General features: G+C 39.7%; 1 protein-coding gene across 1 annotated transcript; it reads left to right on the top strand.

Moving 5' to 3' along the window:
- Positions 1-813: 813 nt before the first annotated feature.
- Positions 814-16,525, top strand: LOC105271199 (Kv channel-interacting protein 1; the record flags this gene model as incomplete). The annotated part of the gene is made up of 6 exons (XM_011312580.1): positions 814-1,000; positions 1,351-1,698; positions 2,410-2,598; positions 6,681-6,754; positions 12,298-12,510; positions 15,971-16,525. Coding segments are annotated over 6 exons (1,122 nt in total), but the record flags the coding sequence as incomplete, so codon positions are not given.
- Between the last annotated feature and the right edge of the window lie 1,850 nt (positions 16,526-18,375).

Below are 18,375 nucleotides of genomic sequence, written 5' to 3'. Positions count from 1 at the left end.
CTTGATGAGTTTCTCATCAAGAATGGCCTGATCAGACTAAGATCAAGCTCATCAGGTGAAAACCCGATGTAATCTACCTTAGATGATTCGGATCAGAGTAACTTGATCAAAACTTGATCAGTTCTTCATCAGGTATCACCTGATCAGATTAAGGTCAAGCTGATCAGATCAAACCCTGACCTGAATTCACCTTAAATATTTGGATCCGAGTAACTTGATCAAAACTTGATCAGTTCCTCATCAGACATCACCTGATCAGGTAAACCTGACAAATACCGGATCAAATACTGATCCTACTTCAGGGCGGCCTGAGGCAATTTCCACTCGGGCAATGAACGGTGAAATCCACTTGTCGGGCGATGATGCAGCCGAAAAATAATGGAAATAAAAAAGTTAATGGAAAAGGCAAAACGGTGGATTTCGGTGGGATGTATGGACTAATAAAATAAACTCACGATCAATTTTATTTTTATTTTTTAATCCACTGCTCGGATTATTGCACTGACGTAACGGTCTCCTTCACATAAAATAATCGGTATAAAAATTTTCCGCGGATTTCGGTAATTTTTTTGGGTCACTGACCCAATTTGTGGAGTTTTGTTCGCCAGGAGGCCTTCTGAGCGGTAAAAATTTAATGGATGAAATAATTTCAGAGGTCAGAGGAGCAAACAGACGAGCGATAATAGGCCGTCCCAAATAAAGAGGAGAAAGGGGAGATAAATCTCGAGCCTTGAGGATTAAGATAGGACACAGGAAAAGAAAAAAAGCAATCGAAGACGTACCCCTGGGATTTTCGTGCTGTTGTCTGCAGGGGGTGGCGGTGGTGGTGGCGGCGGTGGAGGGGGCGGCGGCGGTTGCCGGCGTCGAGAATACGAACGACGTAGTGGTGGCGGTCGGGGTGGGCGGTCATCAGGTGTCACAACCATCAGCTCCTCTGTCGCGGGGAGCGCTGGGGGCTGCGGCCCCGTGGTGGGGCTCCCCTCCTACAAGAAACGACAAGGTATCCATTTTTTTCTTCTTCAAATGTCCGACATAGATGGACCACATTTGAACCATTTTTCCGATTGCGATTTTTCCACTCTCAGAGCACATGATACTGAATCCCGATGATTAGTACAACTTACAGAATGATTTGGACTCTCAAAAATTTTGGGACAGTGTCCCAAATTTTTTTTACTGCAAAATACCCTCAGATACTCATATATTATGATTCAAGAAGTTCGTGCACGTGTTTGGAGCAAAAAAAAAAATTGGGACACTGGCCCAAAATTTAAAAAATGTTGTCAATTAGTCAGGGAATTGATTCTTTCGCATTTATACCCAAAAAAAATGATCACGTCCGATTATAAGGGAGCTCAGCAGCATGGGGTCGAGGTGGACGTGGACGTGACAGAGGTCGCGGGGGTGGAAGTGGAGCACCTCCCACCGGATATCGTCTGGATTCAGGCGTTACCCCCGCGAATTATCCATCAGGACTGCAGAGCGTTGGTCCCGGATTTCGGGAGGTCGTGAACATCCTTGGTGCAAGAAATCAAGTGGGTACATTGACTGGCGTTGGGCCACCACCCGGCGCCGAAGAGATCGACGAGGAGGAGGACGAGGAAGAGGGTATAACCCCCAAACGACCGCCGAGGCCATTGTACAGAAGATTCATTAACTACGTACGTCAGGCGTGGACAGGCGTCAAATTTGCATTAGGTAATTAACACTCTATTCTGCTTTTTGCTTCTCTTTACGAATTATCGCTTTTTCCCTACTTTGTCCTAATTACCCTAATTACGATAAAGCTCTCAAATAATTGTCCCAATATTTATTATTTCTCAATATCATAAGGTAATTTCGTAGCTCAGTAATGCCAACTGTTTGTGTTCCATTTAATGTTGTATTTAATGACTCCAAGTAATAAATGGGACGCGTTGATTAAAAACGGTGCGATTCAGGGGATCGCAAATGCGACGGAGCGAATGGTGGTGAATTAAACGTGAAGGCTTCATAACCCGATTAATACACCTCCAGGATCAATGATTCTTCACGAGAATAAATAATCGGCACCACAGGCAATAACACAGCGGGTGATATTCGAGTTGTTCGGTGATATTGACTGGATAGATTTCCCCGGAATGCCTTTTCATTTTCATCGTGACGTACAAACGTTGCTTTGTCATATTTCCCGAGTATTTATAACGGTTTACTGTCGCAACTCCTGTGGTTTACTATCGAAAAATCGTCAATTGTGCGCCCGCACCTGCCATCAACATCACAGAGGCCACATATTGTACGTCAACTTCCTCGATTTGGCTATTCGGGTTATAATAAATTGGGACACGATAAAGAGAATCAGTTACCCCGTGTTTCGTCGCCATAAAATCGTATTTATACGTTATGATGTATTTTTTTTTAATTTCGCAGACTCGGAGTACGAAGAGGAGCAGACACCTAGGTACAGGCCAGACTCGTTGGCAAGTCTCTGCAGAGCGACAAGATTTACGGAGGCGGAGTTGAAAAGAATATACAGGGGATTCAAGGCCGAGTGTCCCACTGGTGTTGTCAGAGAGGACACCTTCAAATGCATTTACTCACAATTCTTCCCCCAAGGAGGTGAGAAATATTTTTGTGTCGTCACTAGACATAAATTTGTCATCTCCCGTGATAATCTCGGATTCTATTGAATTCCACCGAAAATTATTCTTGTGTATTTGTTATCTCTTCTTCTCAACATTTCTTCATTATTTCTTTTATCTCATTTTATTTCAATAATTATCTTCATTTTTTTGTTTTTATTTTTTTATATTAATGATATTTATGATATTATTGTGAAAAAAATTATTTATATGAGGTACGTCGTGGGGTGAAATGCGGAAATTCGGAGATGTTTCAACTATTATTTATTAATTACAAGGGAATTATCAGGTGCGTCTTAGCCAGAGCTCCGAAGAGAATTAATACAATATTTATTTTAAAAGAGATTCGTTACTAGAACTGCTTTTTGATCTCTTACGATTGATGACTGAATGACAAGAGAATTGAATTCCAAGAGGGACACGTAACACCATAAATTCCTTCTGAATAATGAGTCCACAAAGAAAATTGAAAGGAAACAACTGATTCTGGCCCCAAAAAAATGGCAGCCTTTTATCTTCCTTTTATTGTACACCAGTCGAAATCAGTGCCAACATGGGGTCAATATGGGGTATGGGTTCGAAGGGAAGTAAAACCGAATATTTACGATGTAGAGGCACGTAATAAAAGTGTCCAAAGGGGCTTTTGAGTAAATGGAATACGTCGATACATCTTCGCAAGCCGTCTGCAATCTCCGAGTCCCTGGATTTCATCCATTCCCGAGATTCCTGGTGTGCCTTCACCGAAAGTAACCCAGGAATGCATAAGTAATTCCTTGCCTTAATCATTATCTCTCTTTTTTTCATAATCCTCTATTTATGACTGCCATGAATATTCCGAGCGCCTCTGCTCTTTTTATTCATCCAGCCCGACACAATTCCATAACTAACGGAGGATAAAATGAGGTGAGGCTCGTAACTGTCACCCTATTTTTTTAAACTAGAAACGTACCGACCCGCCATCTACAGTGACGCTTTGGTATCGCATCTGTAGGATTATTACACGAATTTTGCGGACGGTGTAATCAAAAGTGCAATCAGTGCCCACATGGTACATGGTAGTAGTAGAAAAAACGGATTAATGCTGATTACTCGATTCTAATGTGTTTTCATTTCAGTCGAGTCGGGAATTACGTCTGCAGGGGATGAACCTTTTTTCTTCCTCTCTCATCAACTTTTGTAATTGAAAATTGTGATTTTTTTGGGGGGAGTGGAGTTAATGTTGGGTCCTGGGTGGAGCAGTTTATCAATTTACGGGGTGAGGTCACATGGAAAAGTAGAACAAAGCTTTGGGATGAGCTCGAGCGACTAGACGTTCGCGGTAATGAGTCAACCACGCGGGTGAACATATTTACCGGGGCTACCCCTAATTAAAGCTAAATTCAGCCTCTCTGTACACCAGTGGCTTGCGGGGACTCTTCAGTTTAACACTGGAATAATGGAATGATTTGTTTAATTGTCTTCGCCAAATGTTACGGGTGCGGATTCGGCGGGACAATTTAGCAGCGGAATTAATTGATTTTGAGTGTCTAGGGTATTGGCAAAATTGGGAAAAAAAATTTGGCGAGTGCATCAGGAATTTTTTATTGCAATTTTGCAACTTATGAATTTTTCTCAATTATTTTGTCATTTTTTTTTTTAGAAAATATTTCTTGTCTTGGGGTGCAGGAATTATTATAGTCGGTGGATGTGATGTTGATCTGAAAAAACAGCCACTCGGAAAATTCAATTGAGTCCCGTCAACTCTGAGAAAACAATAACGTTATTGTCAGCGTTTGTTTAGACAACGGGTGAACAAAGTACAGATAACAATGAACGATAAAACGTTTTCGCTTCTCACGATATCCGAATCGATTCCATCAGTTCAATCCGACTTATCTACAGTTTTTGATAAGACTTTTCGAATTTTCCCGCAGAAAATGTGATAGTCATTTTTACTAAATATTTGTAGATATTCGGGGGTTAGACAGAATTGAGAAAAAATATCATGAGCTTTTAGGGAAGGGAATTTTTTAAAATTTGGATTACAAAATATTCCGATTACAATTTTTTTTTACCCAGGCATTTTCCCGTGCAGCGAAAATAATGGGATATTAAATTTTTAAATAAAAATTGGAAACAGCCGATGCTAATGTCGGGAGATGCCGTCTGATAGTCTCCGCGGTTTTACTAGTCAGTATTTTCTTATTAAGTATCAAGCCGAGGCCACGTCCCCAGGGAAATTCAAACGGGAATAAAAGTGAAGGATCCCCGAGAAAAAGAGAATTCTCCGAGACGTTATCAATAATGAGATGTGGAGAGTCAAGTTTATCGGAGAGTAATTCTGTGTGAGTGTGGGCTCTGAAAATCCCATGAATCTTTATTCTTCCGCGATTTACAACCGCTGAAAAAAAAAAAATTGAAAACTGGGAAATGTCTGGTGTTGTTGGAGGCCTCGAGTGATTTATGAAGCTCAACGTCTGGAGAATTTTCTCTGCTTTTCATTCTAAAGAAATTTATCGAAATTTATTCATCGAAAATCCGCCATTCCCCTCTCCCGAAATTCCCCAACTCCCGCCAAAACTTTCACCGAGCAATTAATAACTTCAATTTTTCCCACGAAGACCGGAATAAATTGAAACCTGAATGTCAATCGATTTTCTCTCATCCATAATTGTATTCCGAAATTAATTGAGGATTATGGGTCTTCCGATCATTCTGTGGAGAAAATATAAAGTTTTATCTAAGAATTTCCGGAGGTCCTGTACCTCCCGTGAGTAATCCTCTTATCGTGGAGTGACTCTGATGATTTCCCTTTGATTACTCTCGCGCAGAGGATTTCATCCTGATTCCAGAAAAATCACGACAATTGTAACCCGCGAGTGACAAATTATTCTGCAAACCCGTTTTTATCTCGTAATATTCTTTGAGAATTCCCCTGTGGCGTCTGTCCCATTGTTATTTAAAGTTCGTTATCATTCATGCATGGGCATTCAGTCGAGGATAATCTCCCTGAAATGTTCATGCTCATGGACTGTGCGTTATTCAAGAAATTTTTCTCAGTCTCCAGGAATAATTTCAAATGAAAATCCCCAGTGGAATTGGTGAGCGTTGGCTGCTTTCATAATCAAATGAAAAATTGAAATCTCGGGGTAGATACATAGAATCCGGAAGCCGAACAGAAGTTTAAATGTAAATTCAAGTGAAACTTCCTGAGAAAATATTTGCAATTGCGGAGTACTGTCTGCATTTGGGGTAAAGCATCACCAAAAATGATTTTTGTAGTTTTTTTTTTGTACTAGAGTGATGTGTGATAATATTCAGTGACAGCCGATTAACATAAAATTTCGATGAATTTTTTTTCCTCGGTAATATTTCACTTCTTTTTCCCACCTGTCTCACCGTAATATTCTAGTTTCGCTGAGACCGAGCGGCAAATATCGCGTGCAGTATCCTAACATATTGAAAACGTCAGCCTATAAATGGAGAACAATCGCGAGAAGATCGAGGAGCGATGCATCATGCACGTGACACATATGTCAAGAGAGGGTTTTTTTTTTTTTAAATTCTATTGGGGATTTCTCTCGGAAGTGAAAACCTGAAATGAATTGATTTTCTGATTAATGCAGAACCATCGGACGTTCCAATTATACTCACCACCTGCCATTTTCTCGAACGATCCTTCGACAGTCATTACTCAGAGATTCTTCTGGAAGCCCTCGATCGATTGATTCGTGTCAAAAATTCTTATGTACGTCGAATTATCTGGAACGATCGATCACTTTTTTTTTCGTGATGTGCAGCCATAAATTATGGGCCGATGCTTGAGAATGATGTATGCATTTTTCATGGATTTTCATGGGGCAGTGAAGGCGGGAGTCAAAGTATTGAAGCATCCACCCGCCCTTCTGGTTCTGCACGACAATATATTTGAATTCATTTGATGTCAATACGTCAGCCCCGTGGACTCCAACTCCGCCTGGCGGTGGCGTCCCTATACTAAATTCATTCGAATAGAAAAAATCATCAAAAACTTTAATTCCAAATTTTTAAAAATACCAATTGATGATCTTTGTGTTTCAGCAAATACCAGTCAGTATGCGCATTACGTCTTCAACACGCTAGATCAAGATCACAGTGGATTATTGAGTTTTGAAGTGAGTACCTTCGTCATTTCCTTTACTATCTAGAATTCCATCTCGAAACAGCGAACGTCGCATCTCGTTATTCCCGAAATTCGATACAAAAGACGACGGAGGAAAGACAATATCAACTTTTCGAAGCGAATCGGAAAATATCGCGACACGATATATCGCCGTTCTCCCCCGAGTCTTCCACATCCTAAACTTCCGGAAACTCCTCTAATACCATTAGTCTTTCTCCTCTCTTCCTCAATTTGTATTCGTAGACGGAAAGTCTAGTCATGACTCCACACGTTCGATCCCCTCGCTTCTTCATTCGCCTCACCATTAATCCTAATCAGCAGTAATTAACTCCGATTGATCAATGATGAGGTCTCGGACCGACGCAGCTAACAAGAAAATCCGTTTTGAGACGTGCCACGTCTTAATTGAGAATTATAATAAAAAATTATCGGACTCCAGTGGAATTTCCACTGCCTCGTTCCTTCAATCGATAGGACAAATCAGTGCAGCGGACTCTCCAATTTCCAACATTTGGAAATCAATTTTCTTTTTTTTTCAGGGATCAACCCCGAAACTCCTGTCACCGATTAACTCGATTCAATGAACCTTCGGCTTTTTTTTTCAGAGGGGTTCATTGTTGGAAGTTGATGTGTACCCTGTTCGTACACTCCAATTACGAGAGCTCCGGAAAATTGAGTGAGAGCATCGGTACAAAGCGTTATTTACACTGAATTTCGTACGAAGGACTGAGAGATAATTGTTTTTTTGTATTTCGTACGAGCCATCAAGGTAGAGTGACTCCAATGACTTCTGCCCATTATTTATAATTGCCTCGCTCATCATCCGAACAAATGATGGATCATTATCGTACCATTTCACGGTTTATGACACGTGATAAACCGGTGGCTGATGGACTCTCAAAAATCATATCGTCCGTGAATATCCGTTGAGAAATGCCAAGGGAATTTTTTTTCGGGTGTGGATGACTTCGAAATATCAAGATATTGCTCAGTATTTCAATTAGGAGTGCTAATATTAGATAGCGGATCTCTGGTAATGAACTGGATCGAACCCTCGGGCCGCAGTCTGATTATTGTTGATATTCTGTGCTCACTCAGAAGGTATCAGTCATTAGAACCTTCATTAAAGTACTCGACCTCAAAACGCTTGGACGCCTCCGCAAAACTTTTCAATTATATTCCACATCAAGAATCTTTTATACTCCAACTACTTTTTATTCCACCTCCATTGATAATCCCACCCTCCTGCGGGGAGTTGGCAATTTCCTCGGCAGTTCCTCCGGTCTTCAATTTTCTTTTTTATCGGTGAAGGTCAAACCCAGGAGTCAATCTCCAACCGACGGAAATTACGGGAAAAGGCGCTCGCTTATCGCACCTTATGCAACTCAATTCTAGTCTTGGAAATGAAAAAAAAAAAAGAATTGTACTCTCGTGAGCACAAAGGATTCACGATTTTTTTATGGGGCAAGAAGTCCTGGATGGATTGATCTGACTTTTGAGTTTTAAGTTGAGAGAGATTTTTAGAGGGAAAATGAGGAACTGGAGATGCCTGTTGTCTTCGTCAATCAGCTCGTGCTAATGCACTGATTCACCGGCTCCAGTGTTCATATTCAACGTTGAACGAGTAGATGACACACAGGGTTGAGGGAGCTTTCGCAAATACGGAGATGGGGTTGCAGCTGGCGTAAACATTCAGCAGTATCTAGTCCTTGGTTCGTGCGAATAGTGTTGACTCTATGGAGGCACTGATTGCACGACTCTTGTCAACGTTTACTCAGGATTCGGGGTTAAAATCGTTGTTGTTCGTCGTTGAATAAACATTAGGGACCGACTCCTGAATGATAATACCGTTTTTGGGGGTTATAGGCTGTTTAGTGCAGTGACGCCACCGCGTGGCGGAGCTGGTGTTCACAAATTCAGAGTAAAATAGAGGCTGAAAACAAAGACTGTCTCTCTCTCCCAGGAATTACCTAGAATTACTTGTTCGAAGAATCCCAAAAGTCTCAGTTTCACTCTCTCGTGTCTCAGGTTCAGGACCGGTGAAGTATAGAATGCGATTTCTACCACTTGATGCAGCAAAATGGACTTGAGACACTGAACAATCGTGATAAAGCAATTGTCAAGTGGATGCTGGTGGCATTGTTTGTCGCTGTATAAAACACGAAGGGGAATCCCCGGTATCATTTCCTGACCCAGATCCACGGGTGTAAACCAATCCCCGAGCATTGCCCGAGTCCCTCGACGTACCTCATGCAATTTTCGACGCAAAGTTTAAATAAACTTTTCATCCACCAGTATTTTGGGATGATGTAGTTCATTTCGATGATGAAAATTTAAGATAGAATTACATCGGGTAGTCAGATGGGGGATGAACGAGTTGGGGATAAACCGAGAATAGGGTGAGGACCCGTGTCGTGAAAGCCAAGTTCTTAACTCAATTCGGTGGATATCTGGGAATACCAGTGGCATCGCTGATGTTCACCAACTTGTCATGCGTCTTCTAATCGGAAAGGGGGGAGAGGATTTTCGAGAAAGTTTACAAAAGCCGGGGGATATACCCCCGGCTCAGTCAGCAATTAACGCTGTCAATTAAGACTGAGTTTCACGATGCATGTGCCGGAGATAATGGCAACATTCCACCGGAAGAAATGGTTTTGTATTTACACCACTCGCATTAAGATAAAAATACCTTAAAGAGCATCTTAAAGAGAATGTTCCAGATTTTAAAATGAATGAAGATTAATTATACATTATTCATCAATTAAATTTCCCGTGAGCATGAGGGGTTATGATAATCATGGTACAGGGACGCCACCACAAGAGGCGCCCCCGGCGCGCATAAAATTTTTAATAGAATTCTTTCGAACACTCGAATATTTTATTTACCAATGCAAACAGCTAGAAATACGCGATTACCCCCTAGTTTCCATTTATATTTGCGGTTCAGAGTGCAATAGGTATGCAACGAGCTGTTAAAAAAACATGAGGAAAAGTGGAGGTAAAGATTCTGGTAACGGCACGTGCAGAATGGGGAGAAAAGGGAAGTTGAGGATGAAAGGGCGTGGGAAGCCTTGAACGTTGTATAAATTTCAGTTGAATCCCTAAACCCCAGCATATATCGCCACCCTGAACCGCTTAATCTTACTTACATCCTGAAATCTAAACTTTCCGCATCACGGAGGAATGCCTTTAACGCGAACATGACCGTTTCATCGTGTTCACGTCGGAAATTTCACGTTCATGTCTCGTCACCGGTTATTCCACCAAATTGATTAACCGCGATCTCATTACCCGACGGTGTCTGGATGTCTCTGGCAATTAATTGAGAAATTGATAGTGTCGATTGATAATTTGTGAGAAAAATTCGAGAAAGTGGAAAATGCACTTGTCTCTGGCGGCTCGACTCGAAGGAGAAACCGGGGAATAATTAAAATTAAATTTATGGTAATTTGTAGGTTTGAAACACTCGACTGATGAACTGAATTCTGGTGATGGCAGTGGATTACCCACCACTCACGGTTTGTGGCTAGCTCTGGGAATCTGTCTGCGGTCTTCTCAACTCCAGTCTGACCCATTTAAGATTTTTAATGAAGCCATCCCTAGAATGAGAAAATTAAAGTCGTGAAACGGCAAGAATTATCTAAAAACTTATCAATCTTTGACTGACAGAAAACATTAGCTGCGCCTCTTGGCGGTGGCGTCAGTGAACTAGGTGCGTCACAACCTCAAAATTTTTTCCAGAAATTCAGCTTTTACTTGAGACAACAACGATTGATTACAGCAGAAGCTTTTCAATTCACTTAATACCCTCCACTCGCATCTTCTGGGGGCATTGTTAGAGAATGTCATGGAGACAGGACTTGAGGGCTGAGGACTCCACCTCAGTTGGAAAAAAAGCACGTAACCTGGAGCTGTTGATGCGACAAATTGCCCCAAGTCACGTAAAAGAATAAAAGTGCCTCGGGCATCGGGTTGTTAAAGGCGAATAGCGTCGGCAGAATGATGCAGAGAATAGGAGAAAGAGGACAGATGTAGTTGTTTTTGGTGGATGTATTTAGGTTGAACCAGAGCCCCGAAAACTCTGGAGAATAACTGAAAAATGATGGCTCAGAGGCAGACTCCCGTGGATACCTGAAATTTTTATAATACTTTTTGAATTATTTTTTTTTTCCAACTGTATTCGTAATTTAGCTTTCCTCGTTTTATTTTGTTTCCATCATTGCTGATGCATATTAAACAGCGCAGATGGCGATGGGGAGAGGCATTCCGGGTTCTGACTAGTGTGGGCTTTTAGGGAATGCCGGAGGATATTTATCTCTGCGGTGTTATTGTTTTTTTTTTTGGCTTTCAAGTGCTTCGCGATTAACTCGGCCGAGCCAAATGCTGCATTTCAGGAGAATTAAACAAAAATTGGATTAAATTTGGAAGTGTTTCATGCTCGGAAGGCATCACGCGCACGATGAGATGTATAATAATAAAAGTTATCACTCTGATCATCAATTTTTTTATGTGGAAATTTCTCGTCGTACGTCAAACCTGTCCGTTTTTTGTCGGAATGCTTTTAAAATTCTCATGCGATATAATCCGTTGGGGCTGTCATTCCGGCCATTCACCAGGTGTCAAATGGATCCATTGTCCACGATCTCGCCAGTTTCCACTCTGAGACCCCAGAATTCTCTCTCTTCCGGTAACTGAATTCCGAAAATTTGCATAATAATTCCAACAGAGACACCACCAGTTAGTAATTCACCTTTTGCGGGTCCATTACCGGAGGACTGAGTCCATCCGCAATTGAACCGGCATTTTGATGATCATCTGGGCGAGTGTCATAGGGGATTCCCCCTGGGGCAACCGCGAAAGTTCAAATCTTGAGGGAGCAGATGGCGCGGCAATTGCTGGACATCGACGACCACTCCAAACACTTTGATGACAGTTCACAATTGGGAATCGATTGCACCTTTAATTAAACAATTAAGATATAACCGTAATTACAAGACTGATTAAGGGAACGTAATGGTAATTTTATCTCGGGTGATTCCTGTTGATCAATACACGAAGTTCGCGCGTTTAATTCGACTTTTGGAAGAGCGAAATGTTATTCCACTGTCTTTGGAGTTGGCTTTTCGGAATACTGTGATGGCTTGGGTAAATAAAAACACCAACTGCAATGTAATGAAAGCCTCGGTAATTCGGAGTTGCGCATTGTGTTGTTTTCGCATTATGCAACTCCAAGAGTCATGGCCAGGAACGTTTTAGATAAGATCAACACTATAAAGCACTCGGGAATTCAGAATATCGTACCGGTAATGTTGAGAGAATGTAGTCTTTATCTTTTCATGGCAGAAAGTTGGGAGATTACCGTGTGGACATTAAACGAGACTCCAATGAACGGGCGCGTTAATTTTTCAGAGAGAGCGTTTCTAGATAAGCGGATAATAATTCTAGAATTTTTTTTCTCTGCGAAAATATGATGTTTTTTTTGGGGGGATAAATGTGTTGAATGGGGGCTGTAACTTGGGGGATTTTTTTTTTCAGGATTTTGTAACGGGGTTGAGCATTTTGTCGAGGGGATCCATGGATGAGAAATTACGGTGGACATTTTCGCTGTACGATATCAACGGTGATGGGGCCATCACACGCGACGAAATGACTGATATCGTGACTGCTGTTTACGAGCTGATGGGAAAATTCTCCGATCCCAATATGGACCATGAAGGGGTCCGCAAGAAAGTGGATCGTATGTTTCAGGTATGAATTTTTAGGATCATCCAGATGTTGCTGTGATAAAAGAATTCGGTTGATGTTACCCAATGAAATGAGTTGAATCTTCTTTCGATCCGCTTGTATCAAATATGTATTCGTCCGAGGTGACTGTAAATATTATTGATTCAATAAAGTATGATTTCGTATTCAGTTGCAGGAACCCAACGGTTTTGTTTTGATGACACTCGCGAGTATTCGGTAATAGTTGGTCGAATCTCGATTGATGGAACCCGCCCTCTTGTTTATATCGTCTATTCAAAATCATCGGCTACATCCGCCTACATTCAATTCAATTATCATTTTTATCAGAATGAGGTGCACCCTAAAGCGATTTTAAATCACTCGTCAAAAATGAAGGATTTAGTAATGCCTTTTGGTTTGATTGTTTTGTGTGAATTAATTATCAAGAGCCATAACTTTAAAAAAGTGTTTCATGCACTGGAATTCGATCCTTCTAATCTGCACTGAAATGAAATTGTTATCGTGAGGATCAGTACGATACTGTCCACAGTCTACTTTATTTTTTATATTATTCCAAATCATGATTAATCATGAGCGAACAATCTGTTTTTCAGGTCAATTAATGATTCAGTAACTATTACCGAGTGGTCATTTGGCTGAGCATGCCACCGCTCAACTCAATCGTTCGGTGCCTATTAACAAATATTCAATTGCTCCTAATTCAACAGCTCCATCCAACCGAATTCTTCTATCAGTGCACTGCAACAAATATTTTTACATTATTTATTAAAAGATGTCGGTAATTATCAGGCAGTGACGCCCTATTACCTCAGGGGAACTGAAGGAATTACGTACGGATTTACGATGAATTTACAAAAATCGAATAATTCAAGTTCAGCATGTGCTTTTGGAAAGCTCTCAACCCAAGAGTCAGTTACCCACCTCAGTTTAATAGAGACGTGGTTCAGTAAGATGACAGACTTGAGTTTAAACTCAAGTGCTCTCGTATTTACCGTTGCGGTTGCTCAGGTATCGGGCACATGTGTGAGTTGCATTTCCGAGTTTCGAGTGCTCCAGGAGTTTGAGTTAGCCGTTATGTTTGTCTAGTCGTTTCGGTGAATCCCGAGTAAATTTCTGAGTTTCAATAGCCATTGTCCTGTGCCTCAAAGATATCATTCACGATAATTAGTGACATGAGACATAACAATCAAATTAATTGCCTAAATCCTCATTCTGTGAATTTAATTAATAAAAATAAAATAAATAAATAATAAAAATAAAATAAAATAAATAAAAATAAAATAAATAATAAAATCCTCACCTTGTGAATTTAATTTCAAATTTATCTTGAGTATTTCCTCAATATTTATCGATGGATAATAATTCCCGTGTCAGTTTCACCCCCAAAATTGAATAACACCCGTGGAAGTGGAATTTATTTCCCGTCCGGTTGGACTTAAATGTCCATCAATGGAATATACGCGAGCCAATGGATCATCGAGATCCAATAAACTTCGCTCCTGTGGAAACCTGATGAGAGCCCTAGGTGGGTGGAAAAAATAAATGTGTCCGGGGGATAAAAGTTTATGGGCCTGGAATACCATCGGCGAACACCAGCCCATGTAATTATCTCTGACGTGTTAATGAGAGAGCAGGGGACTCCACCAATTAAATCGCACCAATTAATTATCGAATGCGCGTTCCACAAAAATTACTAATAATACAAATTAATACACAAAATTTCATAAACAATTATTTTCAAAAGAACGATTGCTTAAATAATTAAAACTCATCGTATTTGAGATGATTATTGATTGGTTATAATTAATATTTTTAGTTTTATTATTTTTATTTCATTATTATTATTGAATGGAAATAAAAATAATAAATTGATAATTAATAAATAATAAATAAATAGATTGTTATTTTATTATTTTCTGGAGATTTTAAATAGAAAATTACAGGTGTAACTGTAAAATAATGAAAATGGGGAAAAATAAAATGGATGCGGGTGTCATATTCTCTTACTCCAAAAAATTCAGTCGAATCGAGCGAAACGCAATCACCGCTAATTAATCAACTCATCGAGAATTAAATTACGATTCACAGTCCGTAGGATCCGGCCCATTCAAACTTAGACGAGAATTTTAATTAAAAACGCCATTGTTTCAATAAATCCAGTGAAATAGGGATGAGGGATGGGGCTTTACGCTCTCATTACCCTCAACAGGCGAAATTTCAAACGGAAAATACAACCGAAATAAACATGTGGAAAAGCTGAATAAATTAGTGGGAAATAAACAACCGAATGCATTTTCACATCATCCATTGAATGTTTTTTTTTTATCTCATTTCCTCATTGGAGAATTCAAAATTGATTCATCCCATATTTTTTTTTTTCTGTCAAAGAATGCTGGGGTAGATCCGAGTGAATGGTTGTCGCGTTTTAATTGAAAATTTAATGTTGAAAATAAAAAGTGCGAACCGCGTCGTAACGTGTGCTATTGTCTCGGGTAATTCTGAACTCGAAAGCCGGAATTATTCCGCATATTGCGGGTGAATGGGGTAAAATGAAAGGAATATGTGAAATAAAAGTGGAATAAAAGGATGTGCGTCATCGATTCGGCGGGCCAATGGGCTAAAAGGGAAATATTCAGTCACTCGTTTAGTTTTTTCAGCTCGGGGATGAATTAATTTATTCCACCGGGATCTGTCACAGCTCGTGTCGTTTCAGGGATGTTTGAGATTTTAAATTCTTAGTGTTGGTTTTGTTCTTTGGGGCTTTTCTAGACTGATAATTGCGGCCTTTTGGGGGCTCTGGTGATGGTGTTGTGGGAGAAATCGAGGCCAAGCCTCCGGGTTTATTTTCGTTGGGGAATTAATGGGGTGGGGTATAATTCCCGGGTGCTGAAATTTTGGGGGTGAAATTTTTCGGATTTTTAATTAATTGGGGAATCCCGGTGAGAAGAGACATTTATCCTGAATTATAGAGATCTATTTTTGGAATTCATTCGAAGGAGTAATTCTTTTTTTTTTAGTCATTCCCATTTTTTTTTATTTATGAACAATTTGTTGGGGATTAAATTATGAATTGAAGTTGAAAACAATTTTCTTCTTTTTTAGAATAAAATTGCGGTGCGAATTGTTAAGGAATTTTAATTAATTGATTGTAGTTTCATCTCAGATAATTTTTATTGGAGTTAATGCTAGGATTTAATTATGAGAAAGAATTTTTTTCATTAGGGAATGATATTGTTTAAGTTTCAATTAATCTTCATTATGTTTTTTTAATGATAATTGATAGAATGATCTAATTTGCGCGAATTCTATGATTTAATTGTGAGACAGAATTTTTCTATTAATAAATGGTTCAATTAAAATTTCTGGTCATATTAATTATGATTTTTTAATAATAATTAAAAGAGCCAATGGTGGATGGAATTATGAATAAACATTTCGGAGGTAATATTTTGGTATTTTTCAGAAAATGGACGAGAATAAGGACGGCGTTGTGACCTTGACGGAATTTTTGGACGCGTGTCGGGCCGATCCTGAGATTTCCACATCGATGGCTGCCCTGGACACGGCCTTCTGACACAAAAAACCCTCACCGTGGACCTGATCAGGTCCATCATGAATTGAATATCGCTCAAATATTTATAAATTCACCTCCAAAAATGGAGACAACCGGACACCGGACTTTCAGCGTCGGGCACCGGTTTTTATGGAATTTTTCGCCCTTTGAACGGAGCAACGGCTGACCGACGGAGATGACGTCGTAATGTCGGCACTCAGAGGGAAAATAAGGGCTGTTACTGTTGGAGAATAGCTGAGACCTTGGGAATTTCTGGATTAATCGGGGGACACGGAAGTTTGGCTTTCTCGGATGAAACTACGAGTTGTTCTTCGGGTGACGCAAGTTTCTAGTGATTTGCGGACGACCAGGGGAATCCCAGAAGATCCACTCCGAAATATTTTTCTCCCCTTCGAAGAGAGAGATCCCGGAATTGAGAATTTTCACTTTGGAGATGAGAAATTGAGGGGAAAAAATTCAAATTGATTCTCTGAATTATTCAACCATTATCACTGAAAATAATAATTCCAAAAGTAATTGTTTTATTTAAACAACAAATCTGATTAAAAAATTGGAGTGATTGATTGTCCAGAATTTTTTTGTCGTTTGAAATCTCCGAACCGTCGGTTTTTAAATAAAAAAACTCTCGGGTTTTTGTAAAAATATTTTTATTTCGCGTTAATATGGATTTACTGACCGATTCTTTATGTCGTATTTTTGTTTTCAGGAAAAAAAGCATTTGGAGAAATGAAACAAAAAATTGTCTATTGCATATCACCATTGATATCGTTCACCACGTATGGTACAAAAATATTTGTGTACACTCGGGAAAGGGATGAGGTGTTGAAGTGGCAGAAAATATTGTGACAACCAGCATAACATGCATCAGGGATTCTTTGTCGATAAATTTCACGCGTCAATATTTCTGTTTAATATGCGAGGAATATGAAAATGGGGGGTGGTGGGGGTTGAGGACGTCCCAGTGACGAGAAAAAAATTCGGTACATATTTTTTTATTATTTTAAACCGTCAAAATTTTTTCAATAAAAAATACTCCAGGTACAGAGTAACGACTCGATTTTCGAGTCGAGTTTTCTTGGAAAATCTCCGAATCTAAGGGAGATAACGAAATTTTCGTCAAAAGCTAATTTGTTGCGCGAATCGAGAGCTGCAAAAAAGGAATTCATGAAATTTTCGCTATTTTTCTTAGATTCGGAGATATGCATCGAAAATGTACGGATTCGCTGAATTCATGTGATGTTCTTGATTTTCTTTTACGATTTGTGATTTTTTTATTTTTTTTTAATTAAAGGAATTGATGATTTGTTTTTTGTGGGATGAAATTATTGAATGGGGGATTTCCTCAATTACCCAGAGGATTCCATGTATTTTGGGGTGACGTGGGCGGGAAAATGAAAAAATCGATGCGAACGTTAATTATCGCTCGGCCGTGATGGGCTTGTTTCTTAGGGTAAAACGTAAAGCAATATGAAATATTTATTTTTGTGACTGGTTAATGATAACAAAAACCTAGCTAATGATAAGTAAACATAAGGCTCTGTGCTGCTAATGATCGTTTATCACATGCGAAAGGGAAAATCCATTAGTGATTTTTTTTCTCTCGAGACAAAACGAGAGGTGGGACGTTTACGAGGTATTCTCAACATCATTTTTCATCACTGCCTAACTTTGGGATTAAATTTATGGATTGCATGGGGGATCGAGTACATCTGATGCATCAGTTTTATTGATTGATTGATTATCCCTCGTATTTGCACTTAACGATCGTTCTCGCCCAATATCTCAAAATCCCGGACAGATAGCAAAATCTTTACGGGAACTTTTCCGTAGGAAATTTCAATGGCTATAAAAAAGGTCATTACCGCTTTTCCCTATCTCCAGAAGATTCCGAGATATTTGGCAGATCCGTTGAGTCCAATTGATTCGTTTCGATTTTTTTGGACGTGTAGTAAAATCGACGGATATTGAGCGATATCTCGAGATCTGGAGGAGATAGCAAAATTTTCGAAAAATTTTTTTTTGCGCAGAATACCAAAAGCTACAAAAAAGGTTATTACGAATTCTTGGTATCTCCTGTAGATTCCGAGATATTCGGGAAAATCTGGTGAGTGAAATGAATTTTTTAAACTTGCGTTGAGAAAATCCCTTCAGGTACCTCTTCAAGATGCATCGAAAATAATAGCCCTAGTGTTTTGAGCAGACAAACTCTCGAACCGAATAAATATCGATTCTTAGCAGCGCCTAGTAATTTTAAGAATTACGATCTAAGTCGAGATAACCCGAGATTGAACATC

Source organism: Fopius arisanus, unplaced genomic scaffold (genome assembly GCF_000806365.1).
Source record: "Fopius arisanus strain USDA-PBARC FA_bdor unplaced genomic scaffold, ASM80636v1 scaffold00104, whole genome shotgun sequence".
In the NCBI taxonomy this organism is placed as follows: domain Eukaryota; kingdom Metazoa; phylum Arthropoda; class Insecta; order Hymenoptera; family Braconidae; genus Fopius; species Fopius arisanus.
Note: the sequence above shows the minus strand (reverse complement) of the source record. Positions and strands in the feature narration are given on the sequence as shown.